Below are 27,390 nucleotides of genomic sequence, written 5' to 3'. Positions count from 1 at the left end.
CCAAATGTTGGGAAGCTGCAAGTGGCACTTTGCCCCGGCTCCTGCCATCACAAGCTGGCGGGGAAGCTTGGCGGGCTCCAGCGGTCCCCCGTCGATTTGATGCCCGTCGGTGCCACATCCAACCAGACATTGAAAGCCTCGGCTCGTCGTCGCCATTGCATACAACCGCAGCCGGCTGTCATACATCACGCATGCCGCGACTCTTCACCCGCACCCAAGATCTCACCGCACCTTCCGGCATCTGTCTGTCAAACTGCCAGTCGTCAATGCGGCCGCCTCCTACGCTCTGAGATCTCTCCCTGCGCCGCCAACTGCTGCGAACGACCACAGCTTCTGACTTCGGCCCGAGCCGACAGCTCTCCTCCATTCCCTCGTCGATGCTCCAATCTCCAATGCCGCACCCATGACCGACTCTAGCTTCATCCAAGCGCAACAACGAGTCGCGGCGCGGCGCCAGGCTCGTGAGGCTGAAGCCGTCGCCAGACTTGCCGCCCAGCGCGAGGCGTCCCGAGCCAGCTCCCAGCTTCAGCGACTGCCATTCCCCTTCAACAGACTCTCGCCTGCATGGGATGCCATGTCGTCGCGCGAAGGCACTCGGCCTGCGTTTCGTGTCGCCCAGGTCGATGCCGAGCTGCTCGATGAGGAACTTGTTGCCCTTCTCAAGGACCAGGTCTGCGATGCGCTCAAATACTTTGGCGGGGGACATTTGCATGACGACTGGTCGGCCGAGATCCTGTTGGCTCTCAGGGCCATCCTCTTCAAGCTGACCGTCTGGGACCACGACGCTACATATGGTGCGGCGCTACAGAATCTCAAGTACACAGACGCGAGGAGACACGGCCCTGTCCTTTCACCTCCCTCCAGGGTACAAAAGTCCCTCTACGGTCTGATCACCGTCTTTGGAAAGTATGCTTGGACGCGGTGGGAGGACTGGCTGTTGGAGCAAGATGACGGCTACGACCAGCCCAGCCCCCGAGTTCGTCGCCTATCTCTCTGGACGTCACGGTTGACTACCATGCATTCCACTGCGGCTTTGGCTTCGTTCTTGGTGTTCCTGCTCCACGGCCGCTACAGGACATTGCTGGATCGAATGTTAAGAATGCGACTGGCGCCGCCGACAAGCCAGGTCAGCCGGGAAGTGTCATTCGAGTATCTCAACCGCCAGCTTGTTTGGCACGCCTTCACCGAGTTTCTACTCTTTGTTCTACCCCTGATCGGCATCAACAAATGGAGGCGTTGGCTGAGCAAGACTTGGCGAAAGACCAAAGAGATTGTCAACACTGGCGCCGAGGGTGAGAAGTCGGCCAATGGCGAATACGGTTTCTTGCCGGAGCGGACATGCGCTATTTGCTACCAGGACCAGAATGACTCTGCCACGACGGAAACGGAGATTATGGCGGCTGCAGCCTCAAGCGGTGTAATTGGCTCGTCACAAACCGATGTCACGAACCCCTACGAGACGATCCCATGCGGCTGCATCTACTGCTTCGTCTGCCTGGCTACGCGGCTGGAGAGGGAGGAAGGCGAAGGCTGGACGTGCTTGCGGTGTGGCGAGCACGTCAAAGAGTGCAAACCGTGGAGCGGAGACGTGCTGGAGCCGGCAGTAGTGTCGTTCAGGTCGGCGCCAGCCAAGACGGTTGCATTCACGGACGACGTCACAGGCGGCATTCTGGAAGAGCAAGTGCCTCCGCGCGAACACCTGGAGCCGGAGGAAACGTCTGCGGAGAGCTCGGCCGAGGACTTTGACGAAGGATTTGACGAGGGATCTGACATAGTGGATGAGGCGTCTGATATCGGGTCTGATATCGATATCGGTTCGGACGCCGGCGATTGAGAGGGCGGGGTTTCATGCTGGCTCTCTCACGGTGAGGGGTTTGGTCTAGGGCTCGGGGAAAGTGGCCAAGAATTTCACAGCTGAACAGTCAAAACGACGGATGAATTGGCGAGACAAGATGGCTGCCAATGCAATGCTCATGTATATTAGAGTCTGTAGTGTACACGATACGCTGACGGGTAACGCCGCTCGAGCGAATTCAAACGAGGGGCGTTCCCTCCCTTCGTCCAAACTTCAAAGCTTGCCATGTATGCGCGGGTTTCTTTCGATAAATAGCTACACACAATAATGTCTGTAGCTCCCGGGAGGCCCGGAACTGCTGGCTTGTTGATGGTGCGGGATGGTGAGGGAATGTACATACTACTAGTAAAATACCGCAGGTGCCTGGCAAACCACCTAGTCAAAAACACGGTGAGCTTGTCGTCGGGTTGCGCGATCAGACGATGGCGAAGGAGGCTGGCAAGACGGTTCGACCCGTCCAAAGCCGGCCGCCATTCGACCTTCAACCTTGAAATATGCACGGCCCACTCGGCGTCCGCTCTTGCGCGCTCTGCCCGGGTACCTGCCAGGGTCCACTGGCCGGTCGTCCCCTGGCGAATGGGGCAGGGCAGGGACGTCATGTCTGGAATGACTGGACATCTGGAGGGCCCAAGGGCTGCCCTGCCTTGCGCCAGTGGCAGCTCCCGTCGTCGTCACAGGGGCAGGTCGTCCATCCCATCTGCCAACATTCAACGGCACCGCCAATTGCATCTCCAGCCCTTTGCCCCGTGATTGACGCGGCTGGACCGTCCTCCAACACCCAGACGTCTCTTGGAGCCTTTCGGCCCAACCTGCTCACGAACTGCGTCTGTGCCTAATCAGCCCCGGTTTGGCCATCCAACATCGCCACATACAAAGTCTAACGGTAGAGCGGCCGTCTTGGCCTCAAATATCCGGCCCTCGCTGGCCCCCTTCCTTCGCCCGGCACAAGGAGCGTTGGCTCTCGCGTCGTCAAACCCTCTCTGGCGCGAGAACAGTGTCCAATGTAGCCCGCGTGCTACTCCGTGCTCCTCCGTGCTACTTAATCTGCCCCAATGCCTAGCTTCTTCCAGTTCACACAAGGCACAGAGTCTCGCGTCCGACCAAACGACACATCGCCCTTGCTAGGACGATTCCGAGCCGTGCCTCCTCGCCCGGGCCAGACGCAGCGGCGATCTAGCCAGCTTGGGCTGCTATCGGATCGAACATCAGGACTAAGCGATGGGAGAGGCAGTGTTCACGTTGGCTACGGCGCCCTGGTGGCTGCACAGCTCGCCGGTGAGGCTGATGACGATGCCGCCATAGACGACGACGACGACTATGATGACGACCTTTCCATGTGGCAGAAGGTTTGGCAACGCTGGATCATGGACTTGTGGGTGAACCCGAGGCAGACTGCCGTCAAGAGGACCGTTGATAGGTGGTGGAGCAGGTATGGCCTTTTGGTGGTTTTGCCCACTGCCTTGGTGGGTTTTCCATTTTCTTTTTGCTCGTATTCGGACAAGTCTGATGACGAGTCGAGCGGGTTGAGCTGGCTTATACTGACAACAACCACAGGCCATCGGATGGTGTGCCATACCCTTCCCCCAATACCCTCTACCCGAAGACGACAATCGCAGCTCCCCTGGGGATGTCGCCCGCAAGCCCCCCAGTCACGGTTCTGCTGAAGTCCAAGTCAACTTTTGGTTTTTCCTCTTTGTCTACTACGGATTCTACAACATCACTGCGCTGATATGGATCACCAAGGTCTTCAACCTGTACAGTCTCAACTGGTGGCCCAAGTCGCTGGGCTTCCCCGTGACTGTCTCTCTCATCGCCATCCTGTCCATTGCCGTCCCGATTCCCATTTACTACATACCCGAAACTCGCTGGCTTACCGTCCACAACACGTCGTGGATCTCATGGACCTTCATCATCATGGCGACCCCTGTAGCAATCGCCTTTCTCATACTCATGACCAATGAGAGACACATTGGTCTGCGACACTCGTTATCCGAGACGCAACGCATCTTTACATCATCATGGTGGACTGGTGACCCAGACACGCTGCCTCCGAGGCGAGATCGACGCTGGCGCAACAACATTGCCCCGGAGTCTTTGGAGCCGGACATGTTGTACGTGAACCCGCCATTGCGTTCTCAACGAGTAGCCATGAGACGAAGGTGGTTGCCAGCGAGCTTTGTGAGGTTCCTCTGGTTCTGCGTCGCATTGTTTGTCGGCTTCATGGTGTATGTTATCGGAGAGGCATATGCCGAGTTGTATGTGCAGACCTTGCCGCACAACAATCTGGAGACGGTCGTCTATGTCTATGGTTGGGTCGCCACCGTGCATCTTCTGGACGCCTTGACGGGTTGGGTGCTGGGTATCCGCGAGGGCGAGCGAGTCGGGAGCTACCCGCTGAGTTGGGTCTTTAAGCTGTGCGTCATTCCTGGATTCCGTGTATACGAACATGGCCATTCTCGTTTCCACATTTGGTTGGCGTTGGGCAAATGTCTCTGTTTTATACGTGACCATGAAAGATGATAATCTGACAGTCAGACTAACACAATGTGCTACAGCTACTTCATGCTGACCTACCAGACCTACGTCCGTGCCCTATACGCCCGACTTCGCTCTCCGGGACAGTTCATCAGTCTCCAAATCCTCTCGTCCACATCCCTCGTTGTCATCACCCCCATCATGATGACTCGGTTTGTTCACCGCATCCTGACCGTCCTCGGCCTCAATGGCCTCAGCTACGGGTCTTACCAAAAGCTCCAGACTCGCAATGTCTTTATTCGATTCCTCGCCGAAAACACGTCCATGGCCACCTTTTTGGGCAGCGTCGCTGTCCTGCACTACGGCGCCAATAAAGCCGTATACCCGTTTTTCGCGTTTGAAAACTTCAACCTCACCGTTTCTGCGTCCTCGATTACCTGGGCGTGCGAGCTGATTGCCAGTCTTGCGGTACGGCTGCTCATTAGGCTCTGCTTCAAGGTGGACGTTGGGCTGGAGGGCAAGTTGGATTTCACGGTGTGGCCAGAACTCCTGCCGACTTGTGTGGCTGTGATACTGCATGTTTTGCAGAACATGCTGTTTTCTATAATACGGCTCCAGTTCCGTTGAATCCCCGATAAGATATACCATGTGTCTGCCCGCACAGGCAGGCATGGCTGTGTGGTGGCATTTTTTTGCTTTGCATAATAGCGGTGATACTTGGTACAGCGTCTGGGGGGTGGAATGCAGACATCCCCGGTTTTTAGTCTTTATCGTGTTACAGCAAGCTTTGGCAGGGGGATTGCCCAGACAAGTTGTTTTTTTTCTTTTTTGGAAAGAGAAGGGTGGGAGTCGTGGATGGCGGGTTTGAATATTGAACGTCTAGACTTGATGCATTGGTTCCTTTTTTGGTAAGGGGGGAGCGGCAGTTTCACTTAGATGGTTGGTTTTGTTGTTATTCTGTCCCTGTGACAGACTGATACCCCCTTTTCTGAACTGTGATTTTTGGGTTGGCTGTTCTGGGACAAGCACTTTAGCATATCATAGATACCTCACAATAATAGATCTACTTTACTTTTGAAACCCTCTTGGATGCATGAATTGTTGCTACGTGATGATTTGTTTCAATCTGTGTAAGAGACGGGACGAGGGACTCAATTGAAACCAAACGAAGGAGTTTCACACAAACACACATAAAGGCGGATTAAACACTGCCAGGCACACAAGTAAATCAAAAATGTTTGCCTACGAGCTTGAGGCTTGCATGACGCCGTGCCACATCATATGCGCTGCAAGTTGCGCATCAACAGGGCTTGAGCTGTTGTTTCCGCTTCCCTCCCCGCAGAGGCGACGAGGACAGGAAGAAGGATTCCAAGAAAGGAAGAATCGACGAGGGGGAACCTCGATGTCGGTGCGCAGGGTGGTTTCTGCAATTGTTGGAGAGTTTGGCGCGGAGGGCTTGGAGTCAAGAGATGTCGGGAAGGGATACGGGACGTGAGATGTGGTTTTTCGGTTTGCGCCGCCTTGTGGTGGTGAGGGCGTTCAAGTATCGCACATTGGAGCCCAAGGTGCAGGGCAAGCAGGCTTTTGATGTCTTGTCAGCGGCGGGCTTTTCTCTTGGTTGATATCAGTGCGTTTAAGAACAGGCGTTCTTCGGACAGACATGCTCGTCAAGCCGTCGAGCTGTAAAATGACCTTTTCTATCAATATTTTGTTGGTAGTCCGTACACTGCTGTCAATGTCGAAACCGGCCTTCATCGTCACCCATGCATGGCGACAAACAACCTGTTGACCTTGCCCATCTTTGCCCGGGCGTAGACGCAAGTTTGAAGCCTTATTTTGATAACGATAACATCTGCCCAACTATCCCGAAGTGCGGCTTCAAGCGAGGGTGACGTCTCCTTCGGACCGGTGCCAGCCGAGTCGAGAGCCTTGGCGTTTAATCTGGACTTATTTTTGCTTGATAATGGTATGCGCCAGCATGATGAGTAGTATTGAGCATAGTTGCCGGTCATAGCTCAAATACAGTTTCATGGCTATGTACCCGGACAAGCAAACCATAGGACAGGCAGGCATGTCTGTACGGAGAAGCTGCAACCGAACCAAGTCAAGACGACAACCTGAATCAAGTTAAGAATGGAATCAATCCCATGTTCAGGCAACCAAGTGGTCGGCATGGCCCGGTTGGCACCTTGGCGGCCCCGGTATCCTGTGGCAGTCCAATCTTCTTGTTGTTTGGCCCATGATAAAATGCCTCGCTTGTCGGGTAGTCGAGGATTAGTGACTAGGAGAGGCTTGCATTACTCGTAACTGCATATGTAAAGCGTAATGTGTACGTAGTAGGATTGGTATCGCAGTGAAAAGTCACCGCCGCTTTGATATTCCATCCGTCTTGTCTTGAACCTCATGGCTTCACAGGGTGCTGGGATACCCCAATATCGCTCGCACCTCGCTAGCCTGGCTACCTGGCAAGCTGCCTAGGCTCACGCCATTGTTGTCGTAGTATACGAACAATAACGCACGACATGGTGCGCTCCGGACCAGCGCATCAAAGTCCTGTTTTAATTGGAGCGCACTCCACCGCAGAGATATGCAAGCCAAATGCTGGGCGGGACGAAGTGGGATGTCGCAGGCTCTCTTTTGGAAAGGCGGAAGGTAAGGATAATAACCGTCTCGTGGTGCGACATTTCTCAAACATCAGCCTAGGAATACTATGTGTACTGGGGACGAATGGTTCCGCAGTCCGCTCCGGACCGATCGGAATCAAGAGGAATACACTTCACCGCGTGTAGGGAGGCCCGGGCCCGCGGGGCCGTCGTGTTTCTTTCTTCATGTTTGCTGGAGAAGAGCTATGGCAGCCCTTTCTTGGACTAACAGGGTAGTACGTGTTGCATCATAACACCTCACACCTCGCGCTTTAACACTTCACCCTCGCGTCGTGTCGACGTGGGCAGACGCTGTGACCGGAATGACTCCCACCTGCGCATTGGAAAGCATGCCATTTGCCCACAAGATTTCGACCGTGGCTTGCGTCCGTGCCAGGCCGTGATGGTTGCCAATGGAGCACTCAATTTTCACCTGGTTGCAGTTGCGCCGGCCGTATGTCCGCGCTGATGCTCCCTGTCCACCCCACAGCTATCCATTGCTGGGTCGAGTACTGAGCGAGTAGTAGCATGAGAACTTTGCCCGACTGAAGCATGGAGCGATCCATTGGCTCTTCTTTGTGTCGCAGCCCGCAAGGTTGCAGTTCAGCCATCTGTAGATGCATTGTATGTTTCGCGTACGAGATGAGAGAGAGAATGACGCGGCGGGGGGATATGCCATGTTGAGTCAGGGCTTCTATGTATGGCATTGTTCTTTTGCAGCAATTTTTGGACTTTTGGGCAATGATGACGACGGGACCCAAGAGCTATTCGGGAACCGATCTGACCTTGATTGTTTGCCAAGAAGGGTTTTTGACTCGCAAGCTCACTTACATACGCACACACGTGCTACCGTGGGCCACAAACGCCATAGTCAATAACAAGAGCTGGTTCAAACCAAGATACTTGATGGAGTCAATATGTGAGCCGAAAAGCACTGGCACTAATTAAGCCATGCCATAACATGCGCGCCATACTTATGCGCAAGGTAGCTGGGAGCTCAAGCCATTTTGGGAACCCGTGCGGTACGGAGTAGTTGGTTGAGAATCCAGGACGCCAGGCACCAGGACACCAAGTTTGGCCGCGGGGGGAGCATGTCCGGAATGTTTTGATTGCCGCAATAATGCAAGAGTACAAGCAAAGCACAACAAGAAGCCGTAACGGTAACAGTAACCGTGACCTGACGGATAGAAGTACTCCGTACCTGGAGGGACCCGGTCGACTCGTACACGAGCCATTGGGTGCAAGTTCATGCCTTTGATTGCAACGTGGGCCGATCCGGATTGCCGCTCATCGCTAAGCCGGCCGGCATCAAAGATATGGAATAACAGGAGACAATCTTGAAGTTGAAAAAAAAAGATACAAAAAAAATGCACACCGACTTTCACTTGTGATGCACTTGGCCTTGCCTGGTGCGGCCTGGCGCGGCCAGGCGTGGCCTGGCGTGGCCCACGTCAAGTTTGGACTGGACCTTGGACCTCAGGCATTAGGTTGCCGTGTGCGAGCGCGGCGCCATCAAAAGTCTTTATCCTCAAGTGCTCCTTCCTGACAGCCTGGGTGACTAGCGGTTCCTGCCCGGGTTGGGATAGATGAGCTGTCTTGTCTCCCCTCCCCCTCCTTCCCTTCCAATGTCGTTCCCCCCACCACCCCTCCATACGGAGTGCTGGGGCAGCCTGCGCCTGCCTGCTGGCCCAGACAGTGCCATGGTGCATACATATGTCCGGGAAGGTCAAGCACGACTGGGCAGGCGTGGCACTGGCACCAGCAAACTGAGCTGGCAACTGGCTCCTGCTGTGTGCCGGGCCACTCCTCCCTTATGCGTCTTGTCTTGCGGCGCTGCTGAACATTTGTGTACGGAGTACGGAGGCCGGAGTACCGAGTACCTGTTGCGCATCCTAGCTCGCCAGCTCCCGCCAGCCCGCTGAAATTTCTCACACACCTACCATCCTCGCTGGCTCACTCCTCTGCCACTCCTCTCTGCCTTGCCTTGCCTTGCCTTGCCTTGCCGTTGACCCTTTGACTCCTCCTCTTCCGTTTGCTTGATTCTGACTCTGCCTGCCTGCTTCTCTTCCTCTTCTCCCTCTTCTCCCCTTCTTCGTTCCTCTGCTACCGCCTCACAATGACCGGGCCCCCTCCCCTAGACCACACTTCAGACCTGTCGTCCAATATTCAGACAACCGCTGCTTCAACTGCCCAAGATGCCGAGGGACGACAGCCCGCCGCCGCCGCCTCCTCCGCCGCCCAACTCGCCAGTGCAAAGATAAGCCTGCGCAAGACCCTTCGCCAGTTTCCCGACTTCCCTATTCCTGGCATTGACTTCGTTGATATCATGCCCTTGTTCGCCAATGTCGACGCCCACGCTACTCTCGTTTCCGCTCTCGAGCTGCAGATTACCCAGACCTTCAACAACGTAAAGCCCGATATCATTGTCGGGCTGGATGCCCGCGGCTTCCTCTTTGGCCCTGGCCTTGCTCTGAGTCTTGGCGTTGGCTTTGCTGCCGTTCGCAAGAAGGGCAAGCTTCCCGGCCCTTGCGTCACTGCTGAGTATGTCAAAGAGTACGGCAAGGATTTGTTCCAAATGCAGCAAGATGCCATCAAGGAGGGGCAGAAGGTTCTCATTGTGGACGATATTATTGCAACCGGTAAGCTTGGCCAACAACCCGATCAATTGCTATCTCTATGGAAAGAAACTTATAGTATGACTTTAGGTGGCTCTGCTAAAGCCGCAGCTGATCTCGTCACGCAACTCAAGGGTCAAGTCATGGGCTATCTGTTCATTCTGGAAGTTCCCGGTCTCGACGGCCGTGACAAACTTGGCGCGGCCCCTACAGCCATCCTGCTGGAGGGCGTTTAAATAACCCTCAACGACCCGATCTACCGCCACGCCTCGATATCAACACCTTAATTCTCCTGCCTTTAGCGACGGAGCTGGCGAATAATTGCACAAAGGCACGGCTCATGGCCACAAACACCTTCTTTTCCATTGCGCTGGTTGTCACGAGTTGCGAGTTTTCACACACGGGTGCGACTTCGACACAAGAAAACCTAAACCAGAGGCGTTTTGGAAATATGTTTTATATAAAAAAAAGTTCAATTTTGTTTTTATTTTCATGATGGGTGGTGGCATTTTGTGTTTTCTTTTCTCGATTGGTATAGACGGAATAATTTCAAGAAACCCCACAAACCTGGTTGGAAACCTCTGAGGACACCCTTTGATCGGCTTCGAATATGAGGACTTGGAGAAGCTGGTGCGCAGCCAAACTAGACGAGCAAAAAAAGAGTTTGTCTTTAATACGACAATGATGACGTTTTGAGCATCTGAAGGAGCGATTCAACACATGAATGAGAGAAGAGATCTGGTTTCTTTTTGATGATTGATAGATTTCTTTTGGTGATGGGAAAATGCAACCTAAGCGCCTGTATCTACCCCGTCTAAAAAGAGAGAAAAAATAATGATACAACGTTTTTCTGCTCAGTGGTTCCCGTAAATGGTATCTGGGCATTTGGTCTCACAAGTTCCACCACCTGCACCACTTGGTAGGGCAGACTGTATTTCAGTTTGTGTTGCTTGTGGACTCACCGTGGCATCCCATAGAGAAACAAGGGTTTTACGCTTGGTGAGCGTCGCATCCGGGGCGAGACGAATCTCGAGCTGGACAATGTATCATGAAAGAAGATCAAAGAGGGCCACTACGGCTTCGTTGTAACCAGAGATGGGGGACCCCAGCAGAGTTTCTCATGAAAGGCTAGGAATCCCAGGGGCGCATCGCCGCCCACCGTAGAACCTGCAAGGCAGACCGAGCAAAGCCAGAGGACGATGCCTATATCCCGTCCAATGGACGGCTGGCCGCGCGCCACTTCAAGTATGAGGAATAACGCGGACCAAGGATCCCGTGGCAAAGGCGCAGGGTGCTCAACCTGGCTTGGGCCCGGCCGCGTTCGCTCGTCACCGGATCAGATAGTCTGCACACCTCATTGTAGCATGCGGTGTGCCGGGCAAGCAAGTCCTTTGCATTCGGACCCATTGTCCACCCCCTTCGTTTTATACGCGCTGCTTTATTCTTTGCGCGGCGTTGCCCGCGGTATATATGCCAGAATACTCCGTCATGAATACATCTCGAATCGATATTTAAATTGAAGCCATGTACATACTGCTATAACACTACCGCATTGTCGATAATGAGCCCCTGGCTCACAATGGTATATTTCCTGCGCATGCCGACGGCGAGCGCGCTGTGGAACAAGTCGTACTCTCCCCTTGCCACGCGCATCAGCACCAGCGGCACCCCGTGCAGTCTCTTCATGCCCTTGGGCGTGAGTTGCTCCACCTCCATCAGCGGCCGGGGCAGCTCGTCCCTGTGCTGGCCGTGCTCGTCGGCCTCGTCGACCACGATGACCAGCTGTAGCGAGCTTCGGCGCGGCGCAAAGGCCGGGATATTTGCGACCTTGTCGCTAAAAGAGCACCCGCCTCGCCTGATGACGATGACCTGGTGATCTCTGGGCGCCGAGTCGGGGAGGGGCCCGGAGCAGGCTTCGTCGGCAATGTAGATTGCTTTCCAGGGGAAGTTGGCCATGGGATCGTGAGAGTTGTAAGTCGGAGAGCCGGGGATCGGGCTGTCGAGGATTGAGGGCACGGGGTACGACCCTGCGCCGACAGAGGTGAATGCCTGCCACGTGTGAAAGGATGCGGAGACGGAGTCGCGGGTTTCCGATTCGGGGGCGTCTGTCTCTGAGGGGTCGAAGACGGAAGTTACTGCCCGGAGGAGATGTTTGAACAGCGACTCGGATGGGATCACACCCAGGTCGGCGGCGTCAAGGTCGGTATCGATATTGCTAGATAGTATGGCGGAGGAAGATGATGGAGGACTGGTGTTTTCAGAGGTCGGAGGTGTGGTGAAATTTGAGGGACGGGGCGCTTCAACAAGGACCTGTATGTTGACCGAGTCTTTGTGCCGCAGGCATGTAAATGCTTCATCCTTGAGATGCCGGACGTGCTCTCCGTGGAAAAAGACTGTTTCATGACGACCGAGCTGTGTGTTGCCCACGTGTGTTATCCTCCAGACGTTTTCGCCTCGGTCGTCGCTGAATTCTTGTTCAAGCTGCAACCGGAGGCCCTCCAGATTCGTGGCTGTTGGGCCGAGGTAGCTATACCATGCAATGTGCGCACCGAGTCTTGAAATCAACGAGCTTGCAGCGTCGGTGGTCGGGAATTCAATGGCTGAAATCACTCGCTGGGGGGGAGCGACGCAGGTCCCGTTTGCTGGGAGCATAGTGGGAGGCAATGTCCAGGGGAAGATGGTGTGGTTGGAAGTGGCGCGGTATTTGGTGATCAGGCCTTTTTTTTCGTCATGTACGAGGACTTCTTCAACAGGGCCTTGAAGGTTTGGTGTGTTGTAGAGGTTGGTGAAGCGAGATACACCGAACAAGTCGGGCCTGGCGGCAGTGGAAGACCCAGTCAAGGGATCTTGCAAGGGCGGGGGAGCTGGGCATGTATTGGTAAACTTCTCGTTGTAGTAGCTGGAGACGGATACATCTTTGAGATTGCTGGATTGGCGCTTGCGACGGACGGGCTTGCTGTTCTTGCCTCTTGGTATGACGAGAGGATGGCCTTCAGTGGTAAAGACGTACGCGGCGTCGAGGTTGTTAAGAGGATGATTTGGGTCGAACAGGAGATACATGTATTTGGTGGTTTCGCCGAGAAAGAAACTCTCCATGCGGTTTTGTTTCTCCCCGGTTCGAACATCTTGCAGCCCTGCCCAACCACAGGGTGCGTAACAGCGACGCCGGATATCCTTGAGGACCATTTCGCCGACGTGAAGATACCATGGGTCTTTAGTCGCGCGATAGATATGATATGTCGATTCTATGAATTCCGGTCGACCAGGCCACCAGCCAATACCAGGCTCGACGTTGTTTTCGCGAATGGACCAACGCTCGGGCAACGCCGAGTATCTTGTCCACAGCGCCGTGTACACGAGGTTTGCCTCAATAGCTTCGTCCACCTCGCCAGCTAGAGCCAAAAGACCGGGGTAGAAGGCTCCCAAGCTATCAATCCACATGGTATACGGCTGGCCCGTCGCCCGATGCGAGTTGGAATAGTAGGGGAACTGGTTTCGATCCGTGTAAATATGCCGTTTAACAGACGCATGCGCTTCATGCCACGCTTGGAGAAACGCATCAGACGAATGCATCTCATGCGGTAAGGGCTCATGAAGAGAATTCGGGTCCAACCAATTTGTCGTGCTCTGTCTTCGAGACCGTGTCACATTAGGCATCTCCTGCCCCGAAAGAAGAACATGGCTCTTGAAGGCATATTCAAAAAAACTATCCATGCCCGCACCAATGCCTGAGTGAGGGCCTATCCAAAAGCCGCGCTCCGCGTCAATTCCGTTACCAATGAGGCCAATTTCGCTTCGCCGCCGCCAAACTTCCCAAAACGCTCGCTTGGCTACATTCTCAAATCTCGGATCGCCCGTTAGCCGACTGAGAACCGTAAACTCCAAAGTCAAACTGCCTGCGCCCGCGCTGCAAGTTTCCGTGGTCTCTAAGCGCCCTTCCTCATCCTTGGATCTGTCTGCATCACCGTTCAGAGGAGAATGGACGTAAAAGGGTATACCGGTCCGGAGATTCACCCTGGGGTAGGGAATTCCAGTCTTGGTGTAGAATGCTGGCAAGAGCCTCTCTGCCAGATCAAGAGCAAGCCTGAGCAGCTGGCCATCATATTTGAGTCCGTTTGGCCAGGGAATCGGTGCAAGTTCCAATGGATCCTTTTCAGCGAGGGTTTCTGCGGGCTTTGGATCGTACCCTGTTATGGGCAACTCTCCAATAGCAAACAGATGGGCACTCAGAAGGCCGCCTAGTCCTCTAATCACCGTTTCAAAGACTTGAACTTTGCTATCGAGGTCGAAGCCACGAGCGCGCGCACCCACACCCGACGGACCGCGTCGACCATCCCCATAGAGACGAACGAACTGGGCAACCCCATCTTGGAAATCGCTCAGAGCTTGAGGGCCTGTATAGGAGCCGTCTTGCGGGCCGCCTGCCAATATGGCGAGCGTTGATAAGCTGTCGATTAGGGTAAGAGAATAGTTGCCCAGAGCATCATTTAATTCAATCCGGGTCGGGTCGTCGCGGTCTCGAGTTAAAGCACCACACGTTAGTGGTCGCAGCTATTCATAAATCGACAATTAGCAATCTATTAACCAATCAGTCCCTGCTCACCGCCATACCTCATCTTCTGGGAACGCATGCTTCATGTAGTTGCTGAACCCGTGATAGAACATGTCGACCGTGTCCTGGCGCAACTGCGCCAAGTAATCCGCCCGCATCGACGTCGTTATCCATGGCAGCAAGGCGGATACTAAGAGCGTCGCGGCGACAAACATGGTGTCCTAGGGCTTCATCCGGCCAACCTGGGATTGTCATGTGCTCACGGGTGGCGACAACGTGATCCTCGATCAAAGGAGTCTGGCTCTCGCTAGCAACGGCACTTCCCAGCCAGAAGCTACATACACCTATGGAGGTACAGATGTGTATCCCCCATCTGCATAATGTCGTACGGGGACCGTTGTTATCGCGGGTAAGGGTTCGGGTTTGAGACTTGATGCGGTTGTAGGTTTAGTCAACTTGACGAGTGTCATCATTGTGTGGCGCCACAACGTTACTCCAGTCTATGGGACTGTGGCGTTGGATGTGTGGCTGACATCTCTTGGGGTCTTGGCAGTGCAGCTAGCAGAGAAGAACGAGTCCGTCTACTCCGTATTGTGAGCATGAGCGCTGTAACCCACATCGCTCCATCAAGATGATAACTACGCGGTGCACACATCCAGTCTGCCACACCCTTGTATGTAATTTCCGAGTGATCTTGAATGGAAATCGCGATATTTACTTAGTTTCGTGTTTCTTTGTGATTTTATTGTGACCTGACTAAGGGCATCACTGCTGTGCACTAAACCCCCCAGACAACAAGGCAGCCGCAGCATATTTCTTCCTCCAACATCATCATCGTCAACATCATTATTTTCAAGTGGCCCGGAATAATAGCCGGCCCAATAATACCACTTCACGATCATGACTAGGTCCGATGACCACGAAATCAAGTCCTTCAATGCTGTCATAGGTGCAAGCAAAGCGCTGAGCCGGGCGGGTCAAAATTAAAGGTTCAATTTGGGTTTGGGCCCGTTGAAGCTGCTAGCATCATTTCCTAGAGCTTCTTTTTCATTTCCCTTCTGGGGGCCGCCTGCAGAGCTCGCGATGCGCTGTTGGTGTCAGTCCGCCTTTAACACTAAAATGGCAGGATCACGATAATCCACAAAGATACGTGCCGGCATGAAAATTTAAGCTTCTACTAGTAATAGTAGTAATCGAAGGTCGTCTAGACCAATTTTAGGTTAAGCTCAAACTATAAGGCTTGTGATTGTGATGGCGCATCTCTCCGGGACTCTTATTAAAGAAGTAAAGCTGGAAGGCGCATTCTTTTGTCTTTCCGCGTTTTGCTTAAAAAACCACTTCACAGCCAATCCCATCACCGCTCAAATTGCATCCTGTTTACTTTGCTATATGATGGCAAACCAGCAACCTGATTTTAACGCACTCGGCCAGCACCTGGAGGCCGCAGCGGTACAATTTAGGCGTTTTTCAAATATTCCGCCTGTGGTTGAAGCCGGCGACTTGATCGTCTTGAGAGCCGACTTGATCGTCTTAAGAACCGACTTAATATCCAGAACAAACTTAATAGTATTAAGAACGAACTTAATAGTCTTAAGAACGAATGGAAATATCTTAGCAACAAGCTTCGCAACTCATTTGATACGACTCAGATCCAGTTCAGATGTCTTAGCAGCCAGATAGAATGTTTTAGCAACCAACTTCGCAACGAACATAATAAGATTCGGCTAATAAATGATAGTTTGAACCAAATTATAGCCCAATTGAGCTCACTTCAAGACCAAAACACCTCATTTCTACGGCAGATTCACCAGAACCGGATTACTCAAGATGCTCGCGAATATAACTCGATTATCAAAAACCTAAACCGAAATGCAATTACAATAAATCCACGCCATCGATTACTCCCGCTTCAAAATATATTTACAGGGAATGAGATCCAAAACTGTCCAAGAACGAGGGGAGAGATTCGTCGCCTATCTCAACGAGAGGTCAACCGTCTCCTCACTTTACTAGACTTACCCCCACAAGGGACCCTGAACCAGAAGAGGCTGATGCTAGCCGACAGCTTCTGCTAACCCGAGGGGAGGATCAATAACGAGCACTGTGTCGAGCGATGGAGCGATGGAGAGAAAGCTGCGAATGCCCTCCGAATACGTACAATCCTGGCTGTCGTGTTGTATCGGGCGCATTGACAGGCCGGCGGCTTGATTGATGCTGACGATGGCATTATTAGAAGTTGCTAATATATATACTGCGGTTAAATAGTAGCAGTAGGTTGGGGTAAACAATAGGATAAAATAGGAAGGTAATAATATTTAAATAAGACTAAGAATAGTTAGTTAGTCATTTAGTTATTTAGAAATAGGTATAAGTATAAAAGTAATAATAATAACAGGTAATATTATAGCCCCTAATTAAAATATATAGCTGTACCTAGATAACGTATAATAGTTATATATAAAGTCCCTAAGCAGTATAAATTAACTAATTATATATACAGTATAGCTGTTAGTACTTATTAGCAGGACAGCAAGGAGGGCGTTATTAGCGGCAAGACAGAGGAGTAGTTGCGATATAGCTATTATCTGCATTATATTCCTTCGATTGTAATCTTCACGTTCTATCGCTATACTTTGAGCATGTACCCGTCCGAGTTTCGATGTACCTGCCTAGCTACCTTTGCAAGCTCTGAAGAACGTGATGCACACTTTGAAGAAGAAGAAGTCAAACGATTACGGCAGAGACAGCTAGCATTCGACCTCCAACAACACCTTGGACAGTCTCTCTCGTATTCGAATGCCGAGGATAATATTCTTCTGGCCGCGGATCCTTCGCAGACAGTCCAGCACAACCCGCTGACCAAACACAAAGATCAAAATGGTTATTAGTGCCCGAGAGACAATTGTTGCGTCAAACCCGTCGAAAAGTTGGCTAGTTTTAGAGAGCACTGCGGAACGCGTAAGATGAAGCATTAATTACTACATGTTGCGTACTGATTTACTGGCTGCAGATATCAAGCTTGAGCGCACATGCCCGATTTGTGTACCCCCATGGACATCAAGAACTTTGATCGAATGGATTCGACATGTTCGCCGTCACGATGACATTGAGAGCAAAACGGACAGAAATTTTATGCAACAGAAGTGTGTTGAGTTGCTCAACATGATTGATACCGAGCTACTTCTTGTACAGCCGTCTACAGAATCTTTGCGAGATCAAATATCTGTGAAAAGAGCGCTCGACGCAGCAGACATAGGCTCAGACCAGATTCTTCCGCGGAAGCGCCAGTCCGAACGTGCTGTCGGGATGAACAACGACACTGGAGAGGCCGGGCAGCAAAAGGGCCATATGCTATTGCCACATATTCAGTCTCTTGAACAAGCACGCTTGAGTGGGCCTCCTTCGACAATCCAGCATGTCAAACCCTCTCAATCAATTATCTATCCCATTACAGGCCACCATGATTCCCAAGATCTGTATATACGGCACATTAACATGCCCTCTACTATTGAACACATGACCAGGTCAAGACTAGATAGCGTACTTATAAACCACAAGAAACTATTTGTTGAATCTGGCGGTAGCATGAATACTTGTCGGTCTGACACACGAAAATGTTCTCTTCCTGCTGAGTCGGAGGTGTTACCGGCTATTTATCATGCTATGAACTATTCCCTGTCTGGGTTGGGTATCTGATTTCAAAGTTTATACTAATTATCCTGCTTTTCTTCTTTATATTTTGTTGGTCAATTCCTTTCCGTTATTTTCTTTGACCCAATTATCATGGACACAATACTCTGAATAGTTGTTATGCAGTTACACGAGGGCTACGATAACGGGACGTAGGGCAAAGGCTCTTGCCGACTTGGTCGCATAGACTAAGCTCTTCGATCATCTAGGCCTTAAGGAAAACTAAGAACCTGTAATGCCAAAGACTATCATTATATGAAATAAGCTATTAACCCCATCTCCGAGTTATGTGGACAGCGTCCCGGAACAATTTTAGCAAGTCTCGTAGAGGAATCTCCTGTGTAAACGCATGTAGTGTATTCTGCGATAGCTTACGAGGCTTTATTTACATGGCGCCAGTAATGACTTAATGTGGCATGTCGTACAGGTAATTGCCAGCCATTCGTGTGCTTGGGCGTAATTCACCGGGCAATGAAGCGTTTGACCCAACATGGAACAGCCGGTGCGGCATCCAGTTTCTAATAGTGTTAATTTTTTGGTTGCAGTTTCCATGCTCTCTCTCATATACGGTCCCGTAACCATTATGCCGCTTGTTGCGACTAGGTTCCGAGACTGTGCTATAATCCAACATACAGCCCTTATTGCTGCTGGCTCGGCTGCTGCGCGCACCATGCGAAATCCCATGCGAAATTGCCCAAATAGAGTCTATCCCAGTCTTCCAAAGAGCATGCGGCGACCCAGTACTGGGGGTCATGATTATGTGATAATACAGATTGAGCAGGGGGTTCGTTTTCAAATGTTGCGTCTTGTGAGATAGCCGTCTCTAAATTCAGTGCCTTGGTCAATCTTGTCACAACTCTGTGGGTTCTTATAGGGTAAGAGGGCCATCCCAACTTCAAGCTTCAACACTTTAATGCCAATCTCTTTCTTGGTCAACCTAAAAGGCAAAAAAAAAAAAAACGGTTGACTTCGGGAAAGAACTGATATTTGGCCAGAATCCAACATTTACTGTTAGATAATTTTGTTTCAGCAACTCGGGTGAAGAAGCCATCTGTTGCCCACCAGAGGTCCAAATGCCCAATAATGGCAGCTCCTCCCAGAACCGGCAGAGAGCATGCAATGAAATAAACGCAAGCCTAGAAAATACACCTAGGCGCCGCTTTCCCCCTCCGCAAAGAAACACTCACCCCTTATCCTGCAATCTATTAACATGAAAGTCGTGTTGAAAAGCAAAAAAATCGACACCTGCAGGATTCGAACCTACGCACCCGAAAGTAATGCCTTATGTAACTTACGTAAGCAAGATAGCAGGGCACCGCCTTAACCACTCGGCCAAAGTGTCTTAATTGATTAGAGCCAACTTATAATTAACTTTATCGATCCTATTGAATATACCAAGGGCAGTTTTGCAGCGGACCCACCCACGGCTTTGTGATACTTCCGGGGTACCTTTCTTGTCTAAAACAGCTGCGATGGATATAATGTAGCTTTATGTAAATCTGGAGATTACCAGTACTTATATCATCGTATTATTTCCTCGTGAAGCTACGTACCTGTAAATAATTAGCTTCTTATTGGCCCATATACTTGTCCGGTACAAAACCTGCACCTTCGCCCACTCTTGTCCGAAATTCGAACTCCCCCGACTATTACCCGCGACAGGCTTCAACTACTTCCCCGTCTCCTCCAGCGTTCTCCTCCGATATCGAAGCACCAGACAATACATAACCACACACCGCGTAATATTGCACACCCAGAGATTGCCTGTTTTTAACCCTGGCCTCAACAAAAAGCCCTCTTTCATGGAGGCGCCAGACAACGCAAATGAAACTACTCGTTCCCCTCCCTCCCTTGTGTCGCGTTTCTTCCTGCGACAAATCCAAGTCCAGTGGAGGCTGATAGACAAGCTTCAGCGATGCAAAAAACAGTTTCGCCACCGACATTCTGAAGGTTAACATCATTATCGCTATACTCAAAAAGTTGCGCCACCATGAATTGGTCCCCGTGCCACGACGCAATCCCAAGAGGTGCCGTCCCAGAGTGATTCCGAATGTGAAGATCGACTCTAGAGTCGGGGAGAAGAGGCTCTGAAAACTCTGGCATATTCTGTATCCCCGCGTACATGAGTGCTGTCTGCCCCGATTTATCTCTGTGGTTCGCATCAACGCCCTTAGACAGCAGGGAGTGGATATTTTGTTACATTTTACACGCCCCAAACAGCTCTAATTTGGCAAGATGATAGAGAGGTCGAATACTCAGGGCACTTCGGGCCATACCAGGCGCTTTAGGACTTTGCATATAAACAGTCTTCTATAACCGACGATAATACAGCTACTTAGGTATATGTAAAAGGCAAACGAGCGGTGGAACTTTATATTAGTATAACTATTAACTAGTCAGTAGCATAAAAGCAAGGTCAAACGCTCAGATACACAAGAAGAATATTTGCCGATGAAAAGATAGCTGGCCCAACCCACCTGAAGAATAGCGCATGTACAAGAGGATTTTTCCCTGTCAAAGACAGGTGCTGGGAAGAGAGCGTCTTCCCCTGTTACTTGACGCCTTTTCTGCATGTTAGCTACTCTGTATTACGCATAGGAAATTGCCATTAGACGGGGAGGGTTTGTGGCTTACTCCCAGAATCAGTTCGGCCCGCCAATTTGATTCGTCGTTGACAATGAGGCTGTTTCCCAACCAGGCGTGCAGGAGGTAGCGTCATATCACAGAATATGCCAACAGTTTCGTTGAGCGGCCATGGACGTACAAAGGCTTGCCGCGAAGCATCACGGATACGTCCGTCGGCACTGACGCGCCCGATGATGGGGTAGCTATTGGCTGCTTGAGATGACTTGCTGCACGAAGCAGACATGGAGGCGAACATTTCAGCGAGACGCATATGCAGGCAGTAAGATCGACCTCTTTGCCTGACCTGACCAGTGACGACCTTTGCGCCGCCGCCCCGGGTTCAGCATTCCGGCGACTTCTGCCCGTCGACGTCCTCACCGACACTGCTTTGCATTGTCAACCTATATAAATAGTAATATGCCTTGCTCAGTTCCACCATGGCCATCTCGCGAGGACAAGCTCAAAATCTTCTTCAATTCATACCCCCGAGTACTCGGTACAGTCACAGTTTACGCTTCTTTCCACGTATCCAACCATTGAGCCAAAGCGCCATGTCCCTGTCCCCCGAAGCCATCGTCGCCATCGTGGGCGTGTTAGTCAACATCCCTCCCCTCATCCTCATCGTCTGGAAAGTATGGGAGCGATACCGAAGCTATGCCGCACATAGGCTCGGCGTATAAGTGAGTTTAATGTTGCCATTTATCATCTGCCATTCATGCTGCAGCACAACATCCACGTACAATACTAACATGATTCAAAGGCAGCCAGTCACGCTTTGACCAAGACGGGCCCCAACCACCATGTACATACATCACCACACCAACGTCACGTCAGCAGCCTACTTGGAAAACAGACTCAATTCATCATCTTGAGCAACTCATATCATCGTATACACAACAAAGCAAAACCTCGCAAAAGACCTGGAAAAAAGTCCTCAACCACTCCACCGACCATTAACGGTGATATCAATCTGCTCATCATCCTGGACAAACTCAATACCAATCCAACACTTTCACCATAAAGTTTACATTGTAGACCCCCCCCCCTTTTTTGTCTTGTTGCCTCCCCTCATTAGGAAGATACCCGGACAAAGTCGTACTTGAGTCCTTGTTGTAAAGTTGAAGAGAAGAAAGAAAGAAAGGAAAAAAAAAACCTTCCAAATTGGCAAAAAAAGAACCAGTACAGGAAGAAAAAAGGGTAGGAGAAGGGGAAGGAATTCTTGCCATCAATATGATTTAGACATTGTCATTTTGCGAGCGTTATTAGGCGCAACCGTTCATACTCACACCGAGCCCCTGATAGAATAAATGTACCAAAATTCGACAAAAAAAATTAAATAAAACAAAACAAGAATAGATTAGATTCCCAAACTCCGGGTTGCTTCCGATTTTCCCTGCGTCAACTGCCAAGAAAACTTGGGCTGCGTCAATGTACAACACATATGGATGCCAAAAAAACCAGTTTGCTTTTTTTGCGAGACTAACATGTAGCGACGGCCGGGTATATAGTCTTTGTCATGAATGCGTAGCGATATCCAGAAATCTCTGGCCGTGAATGCCTGAATTTTTAAAAAACTTCGGATGGCCAGGCTCTCCTCTTCTAAACCTTATCACTGCCGGCGTGCTGGTCTTCAGTGTCGAGTCTCTTTCTCCAATCGGCTAGACTGTCACTCAGACCACCATCTGTCGAGCCCTCATTCGCCTTCTTGCCCACTGCAGGAGAGTCAAAGTCGAAATTGGTGCTCAGCCGGTAGTTCTTGTTAGTAGCTTCCCAGTGACTTCGCAGGGTCTCGAGCTCGCTGGCAAGGTTGTCGAGCGCCGCGCTGTTTCTAGCATCCAGACTGTTGCCCTCGTATGTACTCTCATTTTCGGAACTCTCATTGCGACTATGTCCATGGGCTCCGCCATTCGTGCCTTCGATAGCTATGTTGGGAATTTGCCGACTGCGGCGTCGATAGTTATCAACCGAGTGCTCGACCTGGTCAAGTAGGAGCGCCACCTTTTGCTCCGCGTCAGTGGTCCGCTGTTCAAGAAGAGCGTTTTCGGTTTGAAGTTGTTCTAGATCCTTCTTGTGCAGGTCAAGATCCCTGACAGCTTCATCGCGCTGCTTCTTGCTGTCGGCCAGCTCCTTCTTCAGCTTTTCAAGACTCTGCTCCAGCTTAGATCCAGAAGTCCTCAGTTCCATCTCGAGGGCCTCCACCCTCTGATGCAGTGCATCTCGCTCGGCTTGCCAGTCTGCCTGGGCTGACCCTGATCGCTGTCCATCACCCTCAGCTTCCTCAAGTCGACCTCGCAGCTCCTCCATTTGCGACTTGAGGCGTCCATTATCCGTCTTGTAACGCGTCAGTTGGTCTTTGAGCTGCTTCAGCATCTTTTCCGTTCCCTTGACATAATGCACTGCTGATTGGTAGTCGCTCTCGAGTTGTTGGAGTTTATCGCGGTACGCCATCTCTGACTCCTGTTGTTGAGATGCAAATTGATGTCGGCTCTCTTCATGGGCCGCAGTGGCATTGGCGAGTTGCATCTCCAAGTCTCGCACGCGGCTTTGGTCGGGGGAGCTAGTTCGGGGACTGGCCAGGCTACGACCGCGGACGGCACCACCCGTCGGACTAATCCCACGTTCTGCCAGGATATCTTTCAGAGTATTGTGTTGCACAGTCATTGCGTTAGTCTCGAGTTGTTGAGCCGCCAATTTGTTCTTCAAATCGGTGTGACCGGCTTGAAGGCCCTGTGTTTCCCTCAAGGCAGACTGGAGCTGTCTTCTTATGGCCACACCCTCCCTGCTTGACTGCTCCTGATACTGCTCCAGCCCTGCGATTCGCTCTTCGGCGCTACGCAGCTTATCGGCCGCCGCGTCAGCCTCCTGTTGATACTTCTTCACCAGTTCGTTTGCTGTAGCCAGTTGGTTCTGCAGTGCAACAAGACGCCCACTGTCGCCCTTGCCTCCGTTCGCCAAGTCCCTGGTTGTAATCTTGCCAAGGCCAGATAGCAGTGCCTCCCGATGAGTTCGGGCCTCGTTTGAGTGTTTTTCGACCAGCTCTTCCGCATCGCGTAGCCGTTGCGTTGACGCAACCAGTTCCGTTGCACGAGCTTCGTGCTCCATTTTCAACTTATTGAGTTTGTCTTCCACTGACTCACGAGCCAGTCTCTCTTCTTCGAGCTTCTTCTCCAAGTGTGATCTGGCGTCTTGTGAGGCGGCGATGGCGCTTCTCAAAGTTTCAAATGTTGCGTTGTGGTCCTTTGATGAGCCGACGGCTTCTTTATATTTGGATTCGAACTCGCCTCTTTCCACTCTTATCAGCTCCAAGGCTGCTACAGCCTCGGCACAGGCGACGGATTTCTCTCTGGCCTCCCGCTGTACAAGATGTAGTTCCGCCTTCAGTCGCTCAACCTCTGTTGATGTTTGCTGTCTGTAAGTCTCCAGATCGGCCATACGCTTCTGGGCTGCAGATGTAGTATCGTCAGCTAGCTGGCGAGCATTTTTCTCTGCCGATAATTCAGTCCTGAGACTTTCCAGTTGTTGTTTCAAGTCCTTGTGAAGGTGCAGGGCCGTCGCGAGTTTCTTGCCAATCTCACCAGATCGGTCCGCCGGATCGTCTCGCTCGCCATCCAGCTGAGGCGTGCTCGATGAACTTCCTCCAGAGTATGCGGTCAGTTTGGCTTTGGCGTAAACCGCTTCCTGAATCGCTGCGTCACGTTGCTTCTCAGCCTCGGCAATCTGCTTGGCGGCCACCACAGCTTGCTTGTCCACTGCGCTCTGTACGTTTGCCAGTTCCGTTTTCATAGCCAACAAAGCTTCGATTAGTGGTCGGTCCTCATCATCAAATGTTTCAGCGGCCTTGGCATCAAGGGGAGCCATGGTGGCACTTGACACATATCCAGCCTTTCGCGCCAACTCCAGCTCGGAAGCGTACCACGCGTTTCTGTTTCTCGACGAATCTAGTTCCTTTAGAAGAGCAACAGTCTGAGAATTTCTGCCAGACGAACGTCGAGACAGAGGATTACTCGTTTGTCTTGTGGGTGGCGGCGGCGATGACGGTCGGATAGCCCGAGCTCCAGAGTCGGCGGAACTATCCACGGAACCCTGCAGGTGACGGTGACCCCTCTGATGGGCCTTGCCCGCATCGCCGGCCGGCGATTCCTGCTTGGACCCATTTCTTGTTGGTTGTGCAACGGGCGATGCCTGAGTCGTCGGTGTTCGTCGTCCATTGACAGCTGCTGTATCAACCTCGCTGGCGATAACTGCAGCCTGCGGCGGTCTTGTTGCCTGTGGAGACCCAGGTGCCCCAGCACGATCTGCCGAAGCTCCTCGGGCACGCCCCACGGCCGAAGTCTCAACGGTAGGTTTGGCTGGCGTCGGTCCTTGAGGAGGCGGACCAGCAGGGCTCGGCGTGACACCGGCTCTGGGAACTTTGGACGGCGGCGTGCTAGAAGAGGGAGCGGATGGAGCGCCTGTATTCTGTTGCTCAGGGCCACCGGGTGGGCCACCGGGTGGTGGTGAGTGGTACCCGTTCGAAGGCTTGTTAGCAGGAGTAGTAGGTATTGCGGTAGCGGCTGTGACGGGTGCATTGCCTTGTTTCCGTGGCTCTTGGGCACTCGAGGCAGCGGGTAGCTGTCGAACGGTGGCATTCGGTACTTCACTCCCACTTGGCCTCCGCATTCCCTGGGCTACCCTCTGAGCACCTTGCTGACTATCGTTGGGATATCGAATCTTAGTCGTATCCAGAACATACATGATGCCCAAATCGTTGATAGTAGTTGTCGCTGAGCTCGGTTCACCACCTAGGACAACAATAGATTTTCCCACATTTGTCATACTGTGGCCTGATCGAGCTGATGGTGATGGCCCCATATTTTGGAAAGTATACCATCGTCGCGATGATATTCTGAAGGCCGCCAGATCGCCCAAATCGGTCCCTTCTTCGGTGCGACCGCCAAAAACATACATGACATCGTCTACAAGCGCTGCAGCATGTCCCTCTCGAGGAGCAGGAATGTAGCCAATGCAGTCTAGCTGAGCCCATTTGTTAACAGCTGGGTCGTAGCACCACACGTCATTAAACCACTGGAAGCCATTCGTTCCACCAAATCTGTGTTACCCACGTAAGTACATTACGGCTATTTTAAGAAGCGGAAGAAAGCGAGGTATACGTACAGATACATCTTGTCGTTGAATGTGATCATAGAGTGGTTTGTACGGGCGGCCGGCGTCTTTGGAGAGGTATCGCCTGGAAGGAGAATCTCCCATCTGTTGTTCGGTGACTGCAATTGGTTGAGGTCAAAGGCGGAAAGGTCATTCATGAAGTAGCCTTCGACTTGACCGCCAAAGATGTAAATCTTGGAGCCTAGGATATTAAGTGAATGGCCATATCGCCCAGACGGCCTAGGGCCAGCCGGCAGGGCGCGGGACCAGTGCCTCGTTGCTAAGTTGCCTGTTAGAACCTGCCTACTGTATTGTCAAGCATGCCAGTCTGCTTACAGGTATTCAGCAAATATAGAGTCTCGTCCAAGGTATCGGACTCTTCAATCTTGGTATCACCGCCATAAACAATGAATGCATTGCCGACGAGTAAACTGGAGTGGCCAACTCTTGGACCTGGGCCCTCGGCGGTAGTCGCTAGAGGGTAACAAGCGAGGTTGCCCCCGGCCTCAATCAGCCACAAGTCGCCCTTCACAGTGGAGCTGTTGATTAGGCCGCCCATCATGTATATGTCGCCTTCTTTCGACGCGGTTGCATTTACGGCAGCGCCATATCGGGGGAAAGGACTCGGGTGGTTTGGGGTATATGTTAGCCGCCTTTGCGACCATGGGTACAGAGAGGCATTGGGATTAGAGGCTGGTGGTGTGTTTCGAAGCTATTGAGACAATCATGAGAGGAAATTATTAGCGCGATTCCGGCTTGAAAAAGAGGTATGGAAATATGGCACGGGCTCACGGGTAGATCTGATGATGGCGGAGTTTGTTCCAAACTCCCTCCCCTGCGAAGCTGTTCCGGGCTACTAGTACCATTTTCGTCGACGGAATTCAAGCTTCCCGTGGGAGTAGCTCTTTGTGCGGCGGCATTCTTCTCGTCGCGGGCCAAGCGAGAACTGGTACTCTGAATGGACCCCTGTGAGCCAGAGTTGCCATCGCGACTTGATAATGCGCGGTCCTGGCTCTTCTTGGACTTGAATAGGAACGCCATGATTAACCAGAGACCGGCTAACCGGTGAGGTTAGGGGATCAGGTCAAAACCGAATCGTGGTGGAAGAATATTTCGAATCGGATCGAAAAATCACCCGTTCAATGAGGGTTCTGGCCCGAGCGCTCCCTGAGAGTTGGTCAGGCGATGCGATGGCTGCGCCCGAATTGTTGACCGCGTGCTGCGACGTTGGGACGTTGGACGTTCGATTCGAGGGCGACGGAGAACACGGACGGGACTGCACGTCGGGAAACGGGAGCCAAGGAACGAAAGCGGCGGCAGCAACTCGACGCAAAGTTGCAGACAGGAGCAAGGAAATTGGTGCGCTCGAGTCTGGAGAAGGCTGGTAAAAGCATCCAGGTCTGGTGGATTAGCTCTACGGAGTAGAAGTCGGGAGGTTGTCAACGGATTCAAGTCCAGCCGCCCTTTTTTTTTCGGGGGTGAGACTCTAGAGGGGCGTGTCAGGGGAGGCTACATGGGCAAATGGAGTCGGAGGTCAACTGGTGCTGGTGCTGGTGCTGGTGCTCGAATCCACGGCCGGCGAGAAGAGGGGAGGGGGGCTGGTTGGCTCTCGAATCGATCAAGATCAAGGTATTACATGCGAAGCCCATAGGATGGCGATTATAAAGGAGGGGATCAAGAGATCAACACAGGGCGAGTGTTTTGCCTTGAGAATGCGGCGAGCCAAGCAAAAGGGCCAACGGGTGAGTAAGGCAACATTGAAAGGAGTCTGGTGCGCTACATACGTTTGGGGGA

At 51.9% G+C, this 27,390-nt stretch overlaps 5 protein-coding genes and 1 non-coding gene across 6 annotated transcripts; 3 read left to right on the top strand and 3 right to left on the bottom strand.

Moving 5' to 3' along the window:
* Positions 1–403: 403 nt before the first annotated feature.
* Positions 404–1,834, top strand: PEX2 (Peroxisomal biogenesis factor 2; the record flags this gene model as incomplete). Its single annotated transcript, XM_014686383.1, has 1 exon — positions 404–1,834. The coding sequence occupies one exon, from the start codon at positions 404–406 to the stop codon at positions 1,832–1,834; it is 1,431 nt and encodes a 476-aa protein (XP_014541869.1).
* A 1,073-nt stretch (positions 1,835–2,907) lies between these two features.
* On the top strand, positions 2,908–4,957 carry G6M90_00g092240 (uncharacterized protein; the record flags this gene model as incomplete). Its single annotated transcript, XM_066131416.1, has 3 exons — positions 2,908–3,318; positions 3,410–4,326; positions 4,411–4,957. The coding sequence occupies 3 exons, from the start codon at positions 2,908–2,910 to the stop codon at positions 4,955–4,957; spliced, it is 1,875 nt and encodes a 624-aa protein (XP_065987281.1).
* A 4,131-nt stretch (positions 4,958–9,088) lies between these two features.
* Positions 9,089–9,823, top strand: APT1 (Adenine phosphoribosyltransferase; the record flags this gene model as incomplete). The annotated part of the gene is made up of 2 exons (XM_066131415.1): positions 9,089–9,611; positions 9,678–9,823. 2 exons carry the CDS (start codon positions 9,089–9,091, stop codon positions 9,821–9,823), a joined length of 669 nt encoding a protein of 222 aa, XP_065987524.1.
* Positions 9,824–11,123: 1,300 nt separating this feature from the next.
* Positions 11,124–14,354, bottom strand: mnl1 (ER degradation-enhancing alpha-mannosidase-like protein 1; the record flags this gene model as incomplete). Its single annotated transcript, XM_014686380.1, has 2 exons — positions 11,124–14,138; positions 14,199–14,354. The coding sequence occupies 2 exons, from the start codon at positions 14,352–14,354 to the stop codon at positions 11,124–11,126; spliced, it is 3,171 nt and encodes a 1,056-aa protein (XP_014541866.1).
* Positions 14,355–19,068: 4,714 nt separating this feature from the next.
* Positions 19,069–19,171, bottom strand: G6M90_tRNA00000099. Its single transcript has one exon. It is a non-coding gene; the product is annotated as a tRNA-Ser (tRNA).
* Positions 19,172–22,053: 2,882 nt separating this feature from the next.
* Positions 22,054–26,637, bottom strand: tea1 (Tip elongation aberrant protein 1; the record flags this gene model as incomplete). The annotated part of the gene is made up of 4 exons (XM_014686379.1): positions 22,054–25,543; positions 25,609–25,876; positions 25,933–26,308; positions 26,389–26,637. 4 exons carry the CDS (start codon positions 26,635–26,637, stop codon positions 22,054–22,056), a joined length of 4,383 nt encoding a protein of 1,460 aa, XP_014541865.1.
* Between the last annotated feature and the right edge of the window lie 753 nt (positions 26,638–27,390).

Source organism: Metarhizium brunneum, chromosome 5, assembly GCF_013426205.1.
Source record: "Metarhizium brunneum chromosome 5, complete sequence".
NCBI lineage: Eukaryota > Fungi > Ascomycota > Sordariomycetes > Hypocreales > Clavicipitaceae > Metarhizium > Metarhizium brunneum.
This window is presented reverse-complemented; position numbering and strand designations above follow the sequence as displayed.